Source organism: Leucoraja erinacea, chromosome 3 (genome assembly GCF_028641065.1).
Source record: "Leucoraja erinacea ecotype New England chromosome 3, Leri_hhj_1, whole genome shotgun sequence".
In the NCBI taxonomy this organism is placed as follows: domain Eukaryota; kingdom Metazoa; phylum Chordata; class Chondrichthyes; order Rajiformes; family Rajidae; genus Leucoraja; species Leucoraja erinaceus.
The window spans coordinates 97,117,806-97,133,587 of record NC_073379.1 but is presented as its reverse complement, the minus strand read 5'-3'; the positions used below and the strand labels follow the sequence as shown (position 1 = coordinate 97,133,587).

The 15,782-nt window shown below is 43.9% G+C and overlaps 1 protein-coding gene across 12 annotated transcripts in view; it reads left to right on the top strand.

Moving 5' to 3' along the window:
- The window catches only part of ppip5k2 (diphosphoinositol pentakisphosphate kinase 2), a 129,886-nt gene that overhangs the window by 33,103 nt on the left and 81,001 nt on the right, over nt 1–15,782 (top strand). For all 12 annotated transcript variants that reach the window (XM_055633254.1, XM_055633251.1, XM_055633260.1 and 9 more), the window contains exons 10-14: nt 322–443; nt 4,599–4,700; nt 4,869–4,955; nt 13,003–13,078; nt 15,068–15,177. In XM_055633254.1, the coding sequence (XP_055489229.1) occupies nt 322–443; nt 4,599–4,700; nt 4,869–4,955; nt 13,003–13,078; nt 15,068–15,177 (497 nt within the window). The remainder of the gene's footprint in view (nt 1–321; nt 444–4,598; nt 4,701–4,868; nt 4,956–13,002; nt 13,079–15,067; nt 15,178–15,782) is intronic.

Below are 15,782 nucleotides of genomic sequence, written 5' to 3'. Positions count from 1 at the left end.
TAATAGAAGGGCACGTTTCCCATGGCAGAGACCTTAGTAATTAAGTTAACAGGTCAAATTATTTGTTATGGAAACATCTTTCACTGAGAAAATAGTGATACTCTAGATCTCTCTGTTACAAGAATACTGCAGCCAGAAGCTCTCATCACATTAAACAGATACCTGGATAAACATTTGAAGTCACAACATGTAAAGTGAAGGAGTGAACTGGGAAGTGGGAGTAACGTCAATAGCTCATGTTTTTTTGGCCGTCATTGGTATGAGGGGCTGAATAGGTTCTGCTGTAAAATTCTGCTCTGATGATCTTATCTTTTTTTATAGCAAACAGTTTGTGGCTTTGATTTACTAAGAGCCAATGGTCAATCCTATGTCTGTGATGTTAATGGCTTCAGCTTTGTGAAGAATTCCATGAAGTATTATGATGATTGTGCAAAGATTTTAGGGTAAGATTTTTAATTGTTACTTTTCCATAATTGTATTTATTTCTTTATGGAGCAGTATAGAAGACTAGAACAATATATCTTTGATTGTAGGACTTTACTAGATCATTTGTAGTCAGAAAAGTATCATTTACCAAAACATTTCCTCTTAACATAGAAAAACATAGAAAATAGGTGCAGGAATAGGCCATTCGGCCCTTCGAGCCTGCGCCACCATTCAATATGATCATGGCTGATCATCCAACTCAGTATCCCGTACCTGCCTTCTCTCCATTCCCCCTGATCCCCTTAGCCACAAGGGCCACGTCTAACTCCCTCTTAAATATAGCCAATGAACTGGCCTCAACTACCCTCTGTGGCAGAGAATTCCACAGATTCACCACTCTCTGTGTGAACAATGACTTTCTCATCTCGGTCCTAAAAGACTTCCCCCTTATCCTTAAACTGTGACCCCTTGTCCTGGACTTCCCCAAGATCGGGAGCAATCTTCCTGCATCTAGCCTGTCCAACCTCTTAAGAATTTTGTAAGTTTCTATAAGATCCCCCCTCAATCTTCTAAATTCTAGCGAGTACAAGCCAAGCCAAGCCAAACCTGTTAGTTTGACTTCAGTGGTGGGCAAATTAATGGAAAAGATACTTAGAGACAATATATATAAGCATCTAGATAAACAGGGTCTAATTAGGAACAGTCAACATGGATTTGTGCCTGGAAGGTCATGTTTGACTAATCTTCTTGAATTTTTTGAAGAGGTTACTAGGGAAATTGACGAGGGTAAAGCAGTGGATGTTGTCTATATGGACTTTAGTAAGGCCTTTGACAAGGTTCCTCATGGAAGGTTGGTTAAGAAGGTTCAACTGTTGGGTATAAATGCAGGAATAGCAAGATGGATTCAACAGTGGCTGAATGGGAGAAGCCAGAGGGTAATGGTGGATGGCTGTTTATCGGGTTGGAGGCAGGTGACTAGTGGGGTGCCTCAGGGATCTGTGTTGGGTCCTTTGTTGTTGGCATGTACATCAATGATCTGGATGAAGGTGTGGTAAATTGGATTAGTAAGTATGCAGATGATACCAAGATAGGGAGTGTTGTGGATAATGAAGAGGATTTCCAAAGTCTACAGTCTACAGAGTGATTTAGGCCATTTGGAAAAATGGGCTGAAAGATGGCAGATGGAGTTTAATGCTGATAAATGTGAGGTGCTACACCTTGGCAGGACAAATCAAAATAGGACTTACATGGTAAATGGTAGGGAATTGAAGAATCCAGTTGAACAGAGGGATCTGGGTATAACCGTGCATAGTTCCTTGAAGGTGGAATCTCATATAGATAGGGTGGTAAAGAAAGCTTTTGGTATGCTAGCCTTTATAAATCAGAGCTTTTGAGTATAGAAGCTGGATGGATGTAATGTTAAAATTGTACAAGGCATTGGTGAGACCAAATCTGGAGTATGGGGTACAATTTTGGTCGCCAAATAATAGGAAGGATGTCAACAAAATAGAGAGAGTACAGAGGAGATTTACTAGAATGTTGCCTGGGTTTCAACAACTAAGTTACAGAGATAGGTTGAATAAGTTAGGTCTTTATTCTCTGGAGCGCAGAAGGTTAAGGGGGGACCTGATAGAGGTCTTTAAAATGATGAGAGGGATAGACAGAGTTGATGTGGACAAGCTTTTCCCTTTGAGAATAGGGAAGATTCAAACAAGAGGACATGACTTCAGAATTAAGTGACAGAAGTTTAGGGGTAATATGAGGGGGAACTTCTTTACGCAGAGAGTGGTGGCGGTGTGGAATGAGCTCCCAGTGGAAGTGGTGGAGGCAGGTTCATTGGTATCATTTAAAAATAAATTGGATAGGCATATGGATGAGAAGGGAATGGAGGGTTATGGTATGAGTGCAGGCAGGTGGGACTAAGGGGGAAAAAAAGTTGTTCGGCATGGACTTGTAGGGCAGAGATGGCCTGTTTCCGTGCTGTAATTGTTACATGGTTATATGGTTATAAGTCTATCCAGTCTTCATATGAAAGTCCTGACATCCCAGGAATCAGTCTGGTGAACCTTCTCTGTACTACCTCTATGGCAAGAATGCTTTTCCTTAGATTAGGAGACCCTTGTCCCTTAGCTATTTACTGGTTAATGTGACTGCTAAGTGACCAGCATCCCTTTAGTTCCATGTTTCTATTTTATAAGTGAGTTCAAATAGAACCTGAAACCAATTATTTTTTTAAGAATGTTTAAGAAGGAACTGCAGATGCTGGAAAATTGAAGGTAGAATAAATGTGCTGGAGAAACTCAGGGGGTGCGGCAGCACCTGTGGAGCGAAGGAAATAGGCAACATTTTGGGCCGAAACCCTTCAGACTGATGTAGGATGTGGGGGGGGGCGGGAAGAAGAAGGAAGCGGAGGGGCCAGAGGGTTGATGGAGAGCTGAGAAGGGGAGGAGACAGTGAGGGATACCTGAAATTGGAGAAGTCAATGTTCATGCCGCTGGGGTATGAACTGCCCAAGTGAAATATGAGGTGCTGCTCCTCCAATTTCCAGTGGTCCTCACTCTGGCCATGGAGGAGACCCAGGACAGAAAGGTCGGATTTGGAATGGGAGGGGGAGTTAAAGTGCTGAGCCACCGGGAGATCAGGTTGGTTATCGCGGACCGAGCGGAGGTGTTCGGCGAAGCTATCGCCAAGCCTAAGCTTGGTCTCACTGATGTAGATCAGCTGACATCTAGAGTAGCGGATGCAATAGATGAGGTTGGAGGAGGTGCTGGTGAACCTCTGTCACACCTGGAATGACTGCTTGGGTCCTTGAATGGAGTCGAGGGGGGATGTAAAGCGACAAGTGTAGCATCTCTTGCGGTTGCAAGGGAAAGTGCCCGGGGAGGGGGTGGCACGGGTGGGAAGGGATGAATTGACCAGGGAGTAACGGAGGGAGTTGGTCTTTGTGGAAAGCAGACACGGGAGGAGATGGGAAGATATGGCGAGTGGTGGGGTCAAGTTGGAGGTGGTGAAAACGACGGAGGATTATTTGCTGTATGTGACGGCTGGTAGGGTGGAAGGTGAGGACTAGGGGGACTCTGCCCTTGTTGCGAGTGGTGGGTTGGGGAGAGAGAGCAGTGTTAAGGGGTATGGAAAAGACCCCGGTGAGAGCCTCATCTATAGTAGGGAAGGGGAACCCCCATTCCCTGAAGAACGAGGATATCTCCGATGCCCTGGTGTGGAACACCTCATCCTGGGAGCAGATGTGGTGTAGACGGAGGAATTAGGAGTGGGGGGTGGAGTCCTTTCAGGAAGCAGGTTGGGAAGAAGTGTAGTCTAGATAGTCATGGGAGTCAGTGGGTTTATAGTGGATATCGGTCAGAAGTCTATCACCTGCGATGGAGATAGTGAGATCAAGAAATGGTAGGGAAGTATCAGAAAAGGTCCAGGTGTATTTGAGTGCCGGATGGAAGTTAGTGGTGAAATGGATGAAGTCAGTGAGTTGTGTGTGGGTGCAGGAGGTAGCACCAAAGCAATCGTCGATGTAGCATAGGTATAGGTCGGGGATGGCGCCCTGGTACGTCTCGAACAAGGATTGTTCGACGTACCCTACAAAGAGGCAGGTATAGCTAGGGCCCATGCGCGTGCCCATAGCTACACATTGTATTTGGAGGAAATGGGAGGAGTCAAACGAGAATTTATTAAGGGTAAGGACCAGCTCTGCTAGGTGGAGGAGAGTATCTGTAGACGGGGATTGGTTGGTTCTCCTGTCGAGGAAGAAACGGAGGGGCTTTGAGACCCTCCTGGTGGGGGATGGAGTTGTAGAGTGACTGGACGTCCATGGTGAAGATTAGGGAATGGGAGCCAAGAGAACGGGATTCCCGGAGACGACGGAGAGTGTCTGAGGTGTCTTGAACATAGATAGGGAGGGATTTAACCAGGGGGGGATAGGATGGAGTTGAGGTATGTGGAAATAACTTCAGTAGGGCATGAACAGGCAGAGGCAATGGGTCTACCAGGACAGTCAGGTTTGTGGATTATTTTTTTAAGAATAGGTGTACACTTTGTACCTAGAATTGCCAAACACAGCAGAAACGTATTTTGATTAAGCCAAGTTATAATAAAAGATAAAAATTAAAATCATTTTACTCATGATTTATTTTTACTCACAAATTCTGTTGATTATTTTACAGAAACCTCATCATGCGAGAGTTAGCTCCACAATTTCGTATCCCATGGTCTATTCCTACCGAAGCAGAGGACATCCCTATTGTACCTACTACATCTGGCACCATGTAAGGCTGCTGCGGATTAGTATTATACGTAGCAGGAATGCAATCAAATTTGGATTAAATGGATGTTTTTTCTCATTAAGTAATTTTTCTTGAAGCTTTTTACAAGCTTTCAAACTTTTCTTTAATCTGCAGGAATTCAGGCTTATCTGTTTTCTGATTGTTGTTTAGGATGGAGCTTCGATGTGTGATTGCAGTCATAAGGCATGGGGATCGAACACCAAAACAGAAAATGAAAATGGAAGTGCGGCACCAGAGGTGAAATGTGGCTTCATTTGTCCTTGATGAGTATAGAAGCTGGGATGTAATGTTAAAATTGTACAAGGCATTGGTGAGACCAAATCTGGAGTATGGTGTACAATTTTGGTCGCCAAATTATAGGAAGGATGTCAACAAAATAGAGAGAGTACAGAGGAGATTTACTAGAATGTTGCCTGGGTTTCAACAACTAAGTTACAGAGATAGGTTGAATAAGTTAGGTCTTTATTCTCTGGAGCGCAGAAGGTTAAGGGGGGACCTGATAGAGGTCTTTAAAATGATGAGAGGGATAGACAGAGTTGATGTGGACAATTTTCCCTTTGAGAATAGGGAAGATTCAAACAAGAGGACATGACTTCAGAATTAAGGGACAGAAGTTTAGGGGTAATATGAGGGGGAACTTCTTTACGCAGAGAGTGGTGGCGGTGTGGAATGAGCTCCCAGTGGAAGTGGTGGAGGCAGGTTCATTGGTATCATTTAAAAATAAATTGGATAGGCATATGGATGAGAAGGGAATGGAGGGTTATGGTACGAGTGCAGGCGGGTGGGACTAAGGGGAAAAAAAATTGTTCGGCATGGACTTGTAGGGCCGAGATGGCCTGTTTCCGTGCTGTAATTGTTATATGGTTATATGATGTATTTGCTTTATTCATGTTCATATTTTTATTGCTATTTTTGATGTTTTTAAAGTCATCATATTTTATTGAATATTATATCTTAATTGAATTTGTTTATGAATTTACTAATGCAAAGAAGGTACAGTATACAAAATGTATCACTTTTGATGATGTTTCAATTCATGAACTACATTTGGAAATATGCATGGGTCATTTTCCTGATTCTGAACTGCTGAGAATTGTAAACATTTCACATTGCACTGTGAGCAGCAGTTTGCTTTGTTATCTTTTCTTCAATGGTTTCAAAGAACTTTTATTGTCACATGTACCAATTAAGGTACAGTGATATGCGAATTACCATACAGCCATACGAAACAAAAAAGCAAGAAGACGCACAAATACATAAAAGTTAACTTAAACATCCACCACAGCGGATTCCGCTCAAATTCTTCACTGTGATGGAAGGCAAAACAGTCCAACCTTCTTCCTCTTTATTTCTCCTGCGGTCGGGGCGTCCGTCGGAGCGATCAAAGCTCCCACAGCCGGCGGTCGATCCTGTCGGAGCGATCGAAACTCCCGTGTCGGGAGTGCTCCATCAGGATTAAGAATTATTTGCTTTCACTCCACTTCTTTGGTTCTGAACTGACTTTCGAGTCTAGTGTGGTAGAGATGTTGCACTTCTTTGAGGAGGTTCTTCGTTCTTTGCTTCTCCCCAGCTGGCAGTGTGGTAGAGATGTCAAATTTCTCGTGTCCAGTAAATTACTTTTGATAGCTTTGCAGAGACTGTTGGTCGTATCTCCAGTGTTTTGAGATGCTTTCCATAAAAGTCTAAAAGTCTCTGAAGTATACAGGAGGTTGGGGATAACTGCTGACTAATAGACAATGTGACAGGTTTTAAACCTTGATCTTCAATTCTCTCCATAGAGGACGAGAAGCTATGTTGGGGTACTGTTGGTGATGGTGAATTTAATCATTGCTATTGTTAAGAGGAGACTCGAGAGAAATAGGAAATGTTCCATTATTCCCAAGGTGGATCTTTATTTTCAGAGGGTGGTATTGTGCAGGACAGTCAGGTTAAAAGAGGACCTCAGTTTTTTTGAATGTTGAGTGTGAAACCCATCTTTTCACATGATATGGACACAAAATGCTGGAGTAATTCAGCGGGACGGGCAGCATCTCTGGAGAGAAGGAATGGGTGACGTTTCGGGTCGAGACCCTTCTTCAGACTCATCTTTTCACCTGCTTTACTAAAAGGATAAGTAATGAAGTATTATGAAATCAGTGATTAGATTTCTTCTCTTTATGATTTTTCAATCCAAAAACTCAGAAATATCTTCCTTACTGAAACTCCAGTAGCATCATATTTTTATTTTTTTTTAAACTGATGTAAAGCTCTCACTTAGTACCTCTGCCATAATGAATAGATTTCATTTTTGGTCTCGAATTAGCCACATTTGTCCTCATTCGGGCTTTTTCTTGTTCACATTATTGTTAAATAATTTTAGACTTAATTTCTGGCCATGACCATTTTTATTTCTCATGTTTCATTGCTACTATTATTTCCTTTTGAATTCCCCTCTGTGGCATCAGGGACACTACCGGGTTCAGCAGTGAGCACACCGACACTCGCAGTGATTTATTCTATTTACATTGATACGAAAGTCCAGGACCGCATTGGGGCACTGTCCCTCGTTGACAGCGCACATGTGCGATGATGCTGGACATCTTGGGCTTGAACCAACAACTTACTCCCGGTAACTTACTCCTGGTATTGGAAGCAGGAGGTGTGGCAATCTCGGGCTTCTTTCTGCAGTTCACCCTTGCCTTGACAGTAGGTGCTGACAGTACGCATTTCTTCCTGCCAGCTCTGCTTTGGACATGAAGAGGTGACACTAGCAGTTTCTGTACTATCCTGATTGGCAGTCTGTGCGTACGTATGTCCTCATTGATTGATTTGATTTGATTCCTTTATTGTAATTCAGACCTTTCGGTCTGAACAAAATTTTGTTGCCTGCAGTCATACACAAAAATAATAAATAACAAAACATACAATAAACACAAATTAACATCCACCAAAGTGAGTTCACTAAGCAACTCCTCACTATGATGGAGGCAAAAGTCTTAGTCTCTGTCTCTTCCATCCTTGATCTCCCTCTGCGCTGAGGCGATCCAGGCCGAAGATTCCGCCCTCCCGTCCAGCGGACCTCCGTGGTGATGTCGCCGCTGCCGAAAGCCGGAACGCCGTCTCCGCTCCGAGTCGGCCCGCCACAGCCTCAGCTCCGAGTCGGGCTGCTGCCGAAAGCTGGAACGCCGCCTCAGCGAGTCGGACCACCGCTGCCTCAGCTCCAGGTCCCGCTGCCTCAGCCCCGAGTACCGCTGCCTCAGCCCCGAGACCCGCTGCCTCAGCCCCGAGACCCGCTGCCTCAGCCCCGAGTCCCACAGTCTCAGCTCCGGGCCGCTGCCGAAAGCTGGAACGCCGCATCAGCGAGTAGGGCCACCGCTGCCTCGGCCCCGAAGTCGGCCAGCCTTGCGTTGTAAGTCCTGGCTGGTTCTGCCTCCGGAGCCTCGAGGTCGGTCGCAGATTGGAGGCCGCCAGCTCCGCCATTAGGCCTCAGCGCAGACGGAAGCAGAGAAGGAGGATACGACAAGAAAGTTGCATTCCCCCGAAGGGAGAGACAAAAAAAAAAAATTGTCTAGACGGGAAGAGATTCTGGCATCTCTGGCTTGCCCCAGCCATTCACGTAGCCTCGGGTAGCAATGCTGGCTGTGTAGGGCTTCTTTCCCAGCAGTCCAGATGACCACATGGCTCTGATAGTCTATGGTTTGTCCCAGTGGCTAAGTCTTCCTCAAACCTGTGACAGGAACACAGCTAACAGCGATGTTCAAGAAAGAACTGCAGATGCTGGAACAATCGAAGTTAGACAAAAAAGCTGGAGAAACTCAGCGGGTGAGGCAGAATCTATGGAGAGAAGGAACAGGTGACGTTTCGGGTCTAGACCCCTTCTTCAGACAGAAGAAGGGTCCCGACTTGAAACGTTGCCTATTCCTCTCCGTTGCCTCACCCGTTGAGTTTCTCCCGCATTTTTGGACTACCAGCTAACAGGACGGCACTCCACTGTGTCCCTTCACTCTCTTCTTTCTTCACTTTCTCTCCTTCTCTCATCTTCTCCCCTCTGGGTAAAATGCCTGGGTTTTATAGGGAATTGACTGACAAGGTTCAAGTGGCCAACCAATACCAACTAATGGGACCCAGCTGTTACCAACAATGCTGAGGATTGGTCTCTTCTGGTCAGTCAGCCAGTTAAAGGGATCGGAGCAACATCCATGGGAGAGGATGCTGTCAAATCTTCTTTCAGTCTTCAGCCTGGTTTTCACCTGCAATAGCAACCTGGCATCTGACATTGTTTTGTTTTCTCCTAATCTATTTAGCTCTCTATTGTTTGACTATTCAGGGAAAATTAGATGTAAATTCAAATACTTGAAATCTGAAATAAAAACAGAAAATGCTGGAAATATTCTGCATGTCAGACAGCATAGGATCTGTTCCTGTGGATTGGAGGGCAGCTAATGTCATCCCACTTTTAAAGAAAGGCGGGAGAGAGAAAACGGAATTATAGACCAGTTAGCCTGACATCGGTGGTGGGAAAGATGCAGGAGTCAATTATAAAAGATGAAATAGCGGCACATTTGGATAGCAGTAATAGGATCGGTCCGAGTCAGCATGAATTTACGAAGGGGAAATCATGCTTGACTAAACTTCTGGAATTTTTGGGTATGTAACTAGGAAAATGGACAAGGGAGAGCCAGTGGATGTTGTGTACCTGGAGTTTCAGAAAGCGTTTGATAAGGTCCCACATAGGAGATTAGTGGGCAAAATTAGAGCACATGGTATTGGGGGTAGAGTGCTGACATGGATAGAAAATTTGTTTGCTGACGAAACAAAGAGTAGGGATTAACGGGTTCCTTTCAGAATGGCAGGCCGTGACTTAGCAAGGCTCAGTGCTGGGACTGCAGCTGTTTACAATATACATTAATGATTTAGATGAAGGGATTAAAAGTTACATTAGCAAATTTGCAGATGACGCAAAGCTGGGTGGCAGTGTGAACTGTGAGGAGGATGCCACGAGAATGTAGGGTGACTTGGACAGGTTGGGGGAGTGGGCAGATGCATGGCAAATTAAGTTTAATGCGGATAAATGTGAGGTTATCCACTTTGGTGGCAAAAATAGGAAGGCAGATTATTATCTAAATGGTGTCAAGTTGGGAAAACGGGGAGTACATTGAGATCTGGTGGTCGTTGTTCATCAGTCACAAAGTAAGCATGCAGGTACAGCATGCAATGAAGAAAGCTAATGACATGTTGGCCTTCATAACAAGATGAGTTGAGTATAGGAGCGAATAGGTCCTGCAGTTGTGCAGAGCCCTAGCGAGACCACACCTGGAGTATTATATTCAGTATTTACTTTGTCATTTTAACTGAGTACATACACAGATGAAACAAAAAAAATTTTCTCAATCAGTTCCCATCAGTGCAGTTAATAAAAACAGAATAAATACATATAGCTTTAAAAATTAAAATTACCATATCTAAAATAGGCCTAAAAATTGAAATAAAAACAGACATTCAGACCGAACAGTGGCTTTGCTTTGACAGGTGCCTAGCTGTCAAAGTATGGGCGAGGTTAGATGTGTTGGTGTATGATATATGGGGAGGGGACACAGTCCGTTAACCAGTCTTATTGCCTGTGGGAAGAAGCTGTGTAGCATCCTGCTGGTTTTGCAGCTGATGCTCCTGTACCTCTTCCCAGATGGCAGGATGGGGAAGATGTGGTGTGATGGATGATAGGGATCCTTGATAATGGAGATGGCTCAGCTGATGCTTCGCTTCTTATAGATCTCTAACAGGAAAGGGAGTGGGGCACCAATGATCCTGCTGGCTGTCTTCACTATCTTGTTGGTTTTGCTCATAAGCCTTGCAGCTCCCAAACCAGGAAGTGATGCCGTAGGTCAATATACTCTCGATGGTGCCCCTGTAGAAGGTCCTTAGATGAACAGTAGGGAGACCTGCTTTCCTTAGTCTCCGGAGAGGGTGGAGCCGCTGCTGAGCTCTTTTGATCACTGCTGTGGTGTTGGTCGTAGAGGTCAGGTCATCCGCCAAGTGAAGTCCCAAGAACTTCACACTGCTAACCCTCTCCACAGCAGGTCCATCAATATGCAGCCGAGTGTGATGTTGTTTTCCAGCCCTCCTGAAATCGATCACCATTTCCTTTGTCTTTTCTACATTGAGGGTGAGATTGTGAGATCTGCACCACTCCGTAAGCAGCTCCACCTCCATCCTGTATGCCGACTCTTTGTTGTCGCTGATGAAACCCACCACTGTTGTGTCATCAGCGAACTTATTGATATAATTATTGCTGAGTCTGGCAGTGCAGTCATGAGTAAACAGACTGAACAGCAGGGGGCTTAGGACACAGCCTTGGGGTGAGCCAGTGCTCACAGCGATGGTTCTTGATGTCCGACTGCCCACCCTGACTGTCTGCTGCCGTTGTGTCAAAAAGTTAAGGACCCCGTTGCAAGTGCCAGTGTCCACCTTCAACTTCTCCACCAGCTGCTGTGGGATGATTGTGTTAAAAGCAGTTTTGGCCTCCAAATTTGAGGAAGGACATTCTTGCTATTGAGAGAGTGCAGCGTAGGTTCACAAGGTTAATTCCCAGGATGGCAGGACTGTCATATGTTGATAGAATGGAGCGGCTGGGCTAGTATGCCCTGGAATTTAGAAGGACGAGAGGGGATTTTATTGAAACGTAAGATTATTAAGATTGGACACGCGAGACGCACAAAACTTGTTCCCAATGTTGGGGGAGTCCAGAACCAGGGGCCACAGTTTAAAAATAATGGGCAAGGCATTTAGAACGGAGATGAGGAAAAACGTGTTCACCCAGAGAGTTAAGAATCTGTGGAATTCTCTGCCTCAGAAGGGAGGCCAATTCTCTGGACGCTTTCAAGAGATAGTTAGATAGAACTCTTAAAGATAGCGGAGTCAAGAGATAAGGTAAGAAGGCAGGATTGGGGTACTGATTGTGGGTGATCATCCATGATCACATTGAATGGTAATGCTGGCTCGAAGGGCCAAATGGCCTACTACTGCACATATTGTCTATTGTCTAAAATGGAACAGAGCTAACATTTTGGCGTGAAGATCCTTGACCAAGAGCTTCTTCTTGCGAATGAAACATAAACTAAAGGCATAGTTAGATATTAAGCCGGGTGTTGATCAGCCCAGTTGTTGTCTCTATGTCAATGTCTGCCAGTCCCCGAGCTCCATTTGGTGGGTGGTAGAGCTGACATGGTTGGGTGTCTGATGTACCGCTCCGCATTCACAGGCTGGGCTCTGGTGGAGCCCCCATCTCCACGTGCTGGCATTGAAACGCCCAACTCCAGTACGAAGTCTGTTGAGCTTCACCCATGCTCCTCTGGGGAGGTCAGGCCCTGGACAGCGTTTATCTGGTGAAGAGATGCAGCTGTGTAATGGAGATGTGGTTGTCTTCCACTCCTGTGACCAGCTGTTGGTTATCCATTGTGCTTTTGTCTCAGTTGGCTGGATGGATGCTAGGAGTTGTATCCAAGATAGTTCTGATAAAGGGTTTCTGACCTGAAATCTTTCTCTTTTCACAGGTACTTCCTAACCTGCGGAATGTATTGAGTGTTTTCTATTTCTACTATTGGTGAAACACTTCCACCTTTTAAAACCCTCTCATTGTTCAATTACTGTTTTACCTGCCAAGCTTTGGTTCCACTTTACCGAGGCCAGATCGGTTTTAATTCCATTAAAACTACTTATACAATTGACTTTTTACTTTGAGTAAATGAAAAAAAAAATTCTAGAGAACTCTAAATCATTTCTTACGATTGCCAATTCCTACATGACTCCCATTAATACTTGCTCACAGAACAAAGTTCTGCATACCTGTCCACCTTGTTGGACCAAAAATCAGAGGAGAAACTGATATGTTTCATGTTTAGAATTTCCCCTGGTGTCTCTGTGTGGAAGACATAAGCCCAGAAATTGTCCTGCATTTTATACACTGGTTGCATATTAAAACATTTCTGCACAAACTTTGAGATATTTTCAACTGTACAGCAGAGCTGTAACTCCCCAGCAACCAACCACCAGGGCCTCCAGTTTGTTTTCAGCTCTGTGGTGGTTATGAGTTTGGTCAACAACTGGTATCTGAAGACACAAGTTGTCGTCTAATGCTTTTTGGTGACATCTGATGTGGCAACAGAACAAAATTTCCATTTACTCCATCAGATGCAGGTCAAATCCAGTTTTGCTGTGGCATGTCTTTTGGTTTATACCTTTTAATTAACATAAACATGTGGCTTGCTCTTTTACTGTATTGTTTCTCCTCTTTTCTCATTCCTGTTAGATTTTTTGATCTCTTTGAAAAATATAATGGATACAAAGCAGGAAAAATAAAGCTGAAGAAGCCAAAGCAGCTACAGGTAACTTTTTCTCCTTAAATTTCTAGTATAATACTAGACTAAGTATCACACGGGAGGGCTGGTCGCAATATTCCACCTCTCCAACAATTCCAATATTGGTGGCCAGTGGGGAATTGGGTGGGGGGGGTTCTGGAGTGCTAGTATGGGGGTTGTGGACTGAAGGGACTGGTTTCTAGAGGGCTAGTGTGGACTGTGGGCCGAATGGATTCTTGGGCTGGCGGCTCAGTTACTCAAGCCTGTTGTGCTGGCAGCTCACTCACTCACAGCTGGTGGGCTGGCAGTTGACTCACGGCTTTTCCTTGAAATTCCATTTCAAGCAGGGTGCAAGGCCACCAAATTCAAGTGCAGTTTCTTACCACTTCAAGCAGGATGCAAGGCCACCAAATTCAAGTGCAGTTTCATACCATTTCAAGCAGGGTGCTAGGCCACTAAAGACAGCGAGTCCTGACCTCTCCCTCCTCCATCTTGCAGAGACTAAGCCATGCCCACACTTCTGGGTTTCATAGTCCCTCCTCCCGTCCCACCAGAAGGGGCGTGGCCTTCATGGCGTGATTGACAGGAGAGAGAGTCTCAACATTAAAAAAAAAAAACACTAATAACTGTTTTATTTTTCATCGATGGGAAAATTCCTCGGCACCTGATGAGCAGAGGGGGACTGAGTAAGATGGCCAAAAATCACAGCTGTATGTGGTAGCATTTTTTCTAAAATCAATATAAAGCGCAAGCAGGGTCAAGATTAGACTTAATTATATAGAAGGCAAGGCAACTTTAATTTGGCAAGGCAACTTTAATTTGTCAAGGCAACTTTAATTAGACAACACAGCTTTAACATTTCCAAACCAAAAGCAACACAGCTTTAGCATTTCCAAACCAAAGGCAACACAGCTTTAGCATTTCCAAACTATATTTTCAAACCACATTAAGAGCACTGACAGGTCAGTAAAACCACTCACAGTTTAGTAGACATGTGTTCAGTGTTATTCACAGCTTAGATTGAGAGACATGACCCTATCACTGACTGAGGCACTCAACACTTCTGGGTTTTATAGTCCCTCCGGAAGGGGCGTGGCCTTCAGGAGAGAGGTTATGGGGAGAAGGCAGGAAAATGGGATCAGGTGGTAGAGATCAGCCATGATTGAATGGCGGAGTAGACTCGATAGTCCGAATGGCCTAATTCTACACTTATAACTTGTGAACATGAACTCTTGAGGTACAAAGAACTGTAGATGCTGAAATCCTGAGTAAAAGACAAAGTGGACTTTGCCATACTGCTAACCCCCTTAATTGTTTAAAATTGTCTTATCAATCTCAATTATTCTTACAGGTATTCAGTTGCTACCCTTTGAGGAAGAGGGTTTCAAAGACTGATGACTTCTTTGCCTGAAGTGTGCAATAGTTTTTACTCAATGACTGCTAGTTCTAGAAGTATATAAGAAAGAACTGCAGATGCTAGTTTAAATCGAAGGTAGACCCAAAATGCTGGAGTAATTCAGCAGAACAGGCAGCATCTTTGGAATGAAGGAACGGGTGACTTTTTGGGTCGAGACGCTTCTTCAGTTCTAGAATTATCATTGACATCCTGTTATCATATGACATTATTATTGGATTAATGTTGTACAAAGAATAAATAATGTATAATGGATTATCTGAGATAATATGAGAGGAAACTGGAGCACCGCAGAAAACTCTTGGGGTCACAGGGAGAATGTATAAACTCCACAGAGACAGGACCCGTGGTTAGGAACAAGCACTGGTCGCTGGAGTTACAAGGCAGCATCTCTTCCGCTACGCCATTGTGTTTCATTGTCAAGATGATCCAGAACTGAATGTGGCTGTGGTCATGATTTTGCCAATTCTGCATCATTTTAGACTACAAATAGTTGAGTGCCTTATGATGCCCCAGTTTGATTCTTGTGTCTGTATATTTACATGTATAAACTGTAATTAATCTAACAAATATTCTAAAACAATTTTCCTATTTTTTTTCAGGAAGTCTTAGATATAGCGAGGCATCTTTTGGCAGAATTGGGGCAGAATAATGATTCAGAAATAGAAGAAAGTAAAGCAAAACTTGAACAACTTAAAACAGTGCTTGAGATGTAAGTACAAGATAAATTCTATTCTACAATAAATGATTATGCTTTAACGATTACATAAAACGTAAATAAACACTTGAAAGAATATGCACCTAGAAATTCCAGTGTATCTCATGTATTTGGTTTTGATCCTTGTCTAGTTTGGGAAAATGCAACAATTTTGATCCTTGTCTAGTTTGGGAACATGCAAAGTCCTCTCTTTAAGCTATGCTTGTGAAGTCAGGAGGGAGCCTTTTGGTCTCTGGCTGGCATTGAGATGATCTGGAGGGTTTGATCTTGGCTCAGGGATTCAACAGTACTTTCTCAAACATGAAAAGTCCTAATGGGTTTTATAATCCGCTAAGTCTTCAGATACTTAAAAAACATTTTTAAATAATTGAATAATTCACAGTCATAAAAATTACTGATTGAATTGAAAGATACAACATGGAAACGGGCCCATCAGTCCATCGAGCCCTTGCTGATCATAGATCACCTGTTCACACTAGTTCTGTGTTATCTCACTTTCTTATCCACTCTCTTAACTCTCAGGACAATTTTTAGAGGCCATTTACCCTACAAACCTGTGTATCTGTGTGATGAGGGAGGAAACGGAGCACCCAGAAGAA